Source organism: Amphimedon queenslandica, unplaced genomic scaffold (assembly GCF_000090795.2).
Source record: "Amphimedon queenslandica unplaced genomic scaffold, v1.1 AMPQUscaffold_10335, whole genome shotgun sequence".
NCBI lineage: Eukaryota > Metazoa > Porifera > Demospongiae > Haplosclerida > Niphatidae > Amphimedon > Amphimedon queenslandica.
In genome coordinates, this window is record NW_003549394.1 from 1,828 (window position 1) to 6,576 (window position 4,749).

Here is a 4,749-nt window from a genome sequence, read left to right on the forward strand (position 1 = left end):
AAGAGATCCTATTTTTTGAGCAACTTGGAAGCTGCATGAGCACTACTGTAGTGAAACCCTGGAGTACATGTATACTGTTTTTCATTTCATTGTAGAGGAGATGGCATTACCCAGTGCTTGGGGTTACATCAATGATGCTATCAATATAACTAAGACAATACAGTGGATATCTTTAGACTCACTCCCCATTTATCAGGTAAAAAAATTAAAAGTGTTTGTTATTACGTGTTGAGTATCAGGTTTAAGTTATTGAAATGGTTTCTAGGAATGTTTTGGTTTATTGGAGAAAACAGAACATGACATTGCAACTGCAGCATCTCTTCATGCAAAGCTGAAGCAAGGACTGGATATTAATACTGACTCTGTTAAGAGAACAGCAGCAGAGGACAAGGAACTAATGGCCAGTATACAAATACTAGTGGAAGAGCCTGAACTGGTTTTACAAGATCCTGTAACCAGTGTAACCGGATTAGCATTCCAAGGACTGCTTAAGACTCAAATAGCATTTCAAGTATGTTGTTGTTGTTGTTGTTGTTGTTGTTATTGTTGTTATAAATTGCTTGTGCATGACTGTGATGTACATATACATTTTAATTTATGTAGAGTTTGGATGAAGTATCATCATCTCGTCATTCACGTCAGCATCAAACTAAGGTAAAAGCAACTGCATAATCTTTTAAATCACATTTGCTTGATTTTAATTTGTGGAGTACTTAACTAATTTTTCCATTACATTAGGTATCAAAAATTTGCTCTAAATATTATTATTTATTCTTGTAGTTCACTGGGGCTGCTCTGCCAAAAGCAACTGCTCGAGAGTTCATCTTAAGAACTGTGTCTCCTCAGCCATCCTTACTGTCCAGCCCTGCTCCTCAGAGAATGTTCTGTTTTCTAACTAAAGATGAAACTCGAGTAGCAGGAGCCTTCACACAAGATGTTTTAATTGTTTAAATCATTATAATTGTTTGATCCTATTATTATAATTTACAATTAAGACCTGTTTTTAACAATTATCATCATTGAATGCACTGTGTATAAAAAGCAAGTGCATGCTTAAATGTTGTTTAAATCTTTTGGCATTTCCTTTTTGGAATAGTATATCTAATTATTGATGAGTTTTGTACATAAATAACTTTATTTTACGAGTTTATTTTGTTAGAAGCATGTTTATGCTCTTGACTATAAAAGTAATGTGATCAGTTTGTTTACCTTTAGACTCATTACTGCTGGGACTGTCAACAGCTTTTGAGTGTTAAGCAAAAGTAGCATAGCTAACGTTACACGAGACTAAGCTAACATTATCAGGTGCTCTATTTTTATAACCCATAATCAGTCGTGTAGCAGCTTGTTAAATATTGGTTGCATATAGCAATAATTATAATGATGACATGCATTGCTCTAGTATAAAAGCACTCTCATTGCAGCAGAATAAGCCAGGTAAAAACTGTTAGATTTAATCCAAGAAGAATGATGTCAATGATTGTTGCAAACTCCTTCATCTTTTTAGCTTTAATATCTTGCTTTGAAATAAATACAGCAACTGCTGGTAAGCTAGTAAAATCATTCCTTTATTATTCACTTATGTTAATTCTGTTTGTATGTATGAAGATAAAGGAGCTACATACATTCGATGGGGTCGTACCGTATGTCCTACTGATAGGACTGGTGCTACCCTTGTCTATGAAGGCATTGCTGCTGGAAGCAAGTGGTCAGAATCTGGTGGTGGAGCCAACTACCTTTGCCTACCTAAAACACCAGAGTATTGGCCTATTGGTACAGGAACATCAAGCTATCAAGCATTCCTTTATGGAGCTGAGTATCACTCCCGTCATTATCCATCCTTCATTGATTCCACTGCACCTTGTGCAATGTGTCTTGCTGTTAATAAATCAGCAACGATCATGATACCAGCAAAAATAACGTGTCCTAAATCATGGACAAGGGAATACAATGGTTACCTGGTAGCTGAGCATTACACTCATGCTAATAATGTTGTCTTTGAGTGTGTTGATTTCAATAGGGAGAAGGTACCAGGTACATCAAACCCAGACCCTGAAGCATCGTTCCATCATGTTCGAAGTACCTGCTATGGCCTCTCTTGCCCTCCTTTTGTTCAAGCAAAAGATATGGCTTGTGTTGTTTGCTCAAAGTGAAAAATGAAAGCAGAAGCTAATGAACTGTGTGTGCTTAGTAGTTTATGTTTGAACTAGCTTTATTTTGTTGTGTTAGATCTAGTTTGAATCTTTCTAGAACATGATGTGATTTTTAGTTTTATGATGCCTTAATTTAGAAAAAGAGCACATAGCTAAAATTAATTAGTAAATAGGTCTATTACCATTAATAAGAGGCCATCAAGCCATCTATGGCCAAACAAAGTATGAACAAAGCCACCTCACGCTTAATCACGTGGTTGAAATTTACGGACAATAAACAAAAGTATTTTGTTACCATAGCAACTAGTAACAAATCAAGAATGGCGACTGATATCAGTGATATGCCACCAGTAAGAATTAAGAACACAAGAGTATATTAGCAACTGAACAATCATTCTCTTGTCTCTTAGGCTGGGAAATTAATCCCTCGTGGTCATGGAACAAAAGAATGCATGCAGACTCTTACTGAACTGGTGAGTAATTAAGATAATGACTCATAAAGGTCACTGTATGTGACATTTACACGTGTATCTACAACATAGCCACGTACTGCAGACTCTGTTAAAAAGTTTCGGCACCAAACATATCCTGAGCCAGGAGAGAAGAGACTCTGCTATGCATTTGTTAAAGATCCTGACAGATCAAGCAACACAATGGGTGTCACCAGCAAAGCCTCACTCCAGGTATAGTATAAAGTTAAACCCAATGCTTTTACATCTTACTTTAAGGCTGGGGCTCTTGTCAATCCTCCTGTCCAGAGTGCCTTTCAGAAGCGCCTTCAAGATCTCAAGGACTCGCTTTATTTTAGCAAGAGAAGAGCTCCTCTTGGAAGTTCTCACGATCAGTCTCACGGCTTACCTCTGGGACTAGATCCTCTTGATAAAAGATTTGGAATAGTTAATAAAAAGGGTCAGCATTATTTTTATGGTATTTGATTTTAAATTCACTGTGTGTAGATATTTCGGCTGGTGAATTAGTCAGTCCATCAGAAGCCCTCAGTCCTGCTGAGGAAGAACTAGCAGCAACACTGTACAAGAGAAGTCATGGAGACTATGAAGTTGGTGAAGTGGTAAGGAAATTAATCTTTAAAATGATAATAATTTAAACTATCTGTACATGTACATGTATGTACAAGACTAATGACAAGTCTGCTTTACTAATTTTGACATTTTAATAATGATAATAGCTTAAAATTTTTTATTACTTTAATTGTCTTTATTTGTCTTTCGTAGATTGATAGAAATTATGACTGGTCCCGATTCACTCGTGATAGTTTATATGGAGTACCAACTCCTCATGATAACAGTGGGTCTGGTGTTAGGACTGCTTTAAAATGGTGCAAAAAGTAAGTCACAAGATTTTCTAATCATTAGTGTCCTTTCTAATAGTCAAGGGAATGTTACCATGAAGAAGCTTGATGACTTCAGAGAACGTAACAGACCACAAATTGGAAAAGTTCATGACCCGTAAGTACATGTATTAGGTCACTGTGAGCTATTGTCCATGCTTACAAGAAAGTTTATTTTAATACATGTAATTATTTTCTGATAATTATATGCGTACATTTATGCATTCATGTACTCAAAAGTTTGAGATAGTTTTGATTGCAATTTTGAATTATGAAGATTTTGTAAACTCTTTCTTGTAGGATTGAGGAAACACTGTATGTGCACATAAATAGAGACCACACATTTGGTGTCACTGTCATCCCAGATGACTATTGTAAGTACTGAATGGACTCATTGAGAATAAACATTATTTGTATTTTGTATTTAGCTGCTGGTGATCTGGTACAGATGAGTGGACCCTCTGCCTTCCTGGAGTGTCCATCATGGCATCCTGGGCTATTAGTGACTATAAGACAGCACTTGAAGAAAAACACTTTCTCTAAGTTTGGTGAACTGTTGGATGGATTAAATCAAAAGGTAATGATCTCAGCTTCTTATCAGTAAATTTTGGAATTTACTCCAAAACTTGACATTATAAAAATGAGGCAATTTTTGACAAAATACCTATAATCTCTTCTGATGCATAATGTACATGTACTTAGAAAGTTTGAGCTTATTTTGATCAAAATTGAAATTTTTGTGAATTTATAAAGTTGCTCAAAAATCTGGTCAAAACCGAATTTCACCAAAATTGATCAAAATTGGATTTTTAATGAATTTTTTAAGGTGGAATGTTTTTGTTAACTCATGAAGTGCTCAATTAGCATGCTTTGTAGAAAACTCTGAATAACCCCCTACCTGAAATCTACATGTACATGTACATGTACATACAAAAACCTCTATAGTCTTGTTAGAATTATAACATTATATAACACATAGGGATCTAATGGAAAGGCAGACCCTAGTGATGTTAAAGAAATTCTTTATCAGTTTCAAGTTCCACTTGACCAAGACATGGCAGAGCTATTGATTGCTTGGTCTTCAGACCCTGAGGGAGGAGGTGTGGTCTGCAGTGACCTGGTGGGTCTTATGAACTGGATGGAGCCAGTCTCAGTTGACATCAGCAACAGAGTCTCTGAGAGAATGAAAGAGCCGGTAGGACTAGAACCATCAAAAGTTGTCCTTTCTGATGCTTATCGTACTTCATC

General features: G+C 36.1%; 3 protein-coding genes across 3 annotated transcripts in view; all 3 read left to right on the forward strand.

Annotated features, from left to right (window-relative positions):
- Positions 1-1,182, forward strand: part of LOC109590215 (rab3 GTPase-activating protein catalytic subunit-like) — a 3,003-nt gene extending 1,821 nt beyond the window's left edge. The window contains exons 5-8 of the mRNA XM_020006137.1: positions 96-196; positions 266-511; positions 604-654; positions 781-1,182. Of these exons, the coding sequence (XP_019861696.1) occupies positions 96-196; positions 266-511; positions 604-654; positions 781-951 (569 nt within the window). The 3' untranslated portion in view covers positions 952-1,182. The remainder of the gene's footprint in view (positions 1-95; positions 197-265; positions 512-603; positions 655-780) is intronic.
- Positions 1,183-1,470: 288 nt separating this feature from the next.
- Positions 1,471-2,315, forward strand: LOC100632308 (short-chain collagen C4-like). The gene is made up of 2 exons (XM_020006136.1): positions 1,471-1,546; positions 1,609-2,315. Exons 1-2 carry the CDS (start codon positions 1,471-1,473, stop codon positions 2,151-2,153), a joined length of 621 nt encoding a protein of 206 aa, XP_019861695.1. The 3' UTR covers positions 2,154-2,315.
- Positions 2,316-2,473: 158 nt separating this feature from the next.
- Positions 2,474-4,739, forward strand: LOC105315417 (EF-hand domain-containing family member B-like; the record flags this gene model as incomplete). The annotated part of the gene is made up of 10 exons (XM_011410064.1): positions 2,474-2,503; positions 2,564-2,626; positions 2,696-2,836; positions 2,882-3,062; positions 3,110-3,222; positions 3,386-3,498; positions 3,542-3,619; positions 3,802-3,875; positions 3,930-4,078; positions 4,481-4,739. Coding segments are annotated over exons 1-10 (1,201 nt in total), but the record flags the coding sequence as incomplete, so codon positions are not given.
- Between the last annotated feature and the right edge of the window lie 10 nt (positions 4,740-4,749).

Bases quoted from the DNA above. Each gene is read 5' to 3' on its own strand.
- LOC100632308 (XM_020006136.1), top strand. From the start codon at position 1,471: ATGTCAATGATTGTTGCAAACTCCTTCATCTTTTTAGCTTTAATATCT. The intron at 1,547-1,608 runs GTAAGCTAGTAA...GTATGTATGAAG, and splicing joins AATAAATACAGCAACTGCTG to ATAAAGGAGCTACATACATT.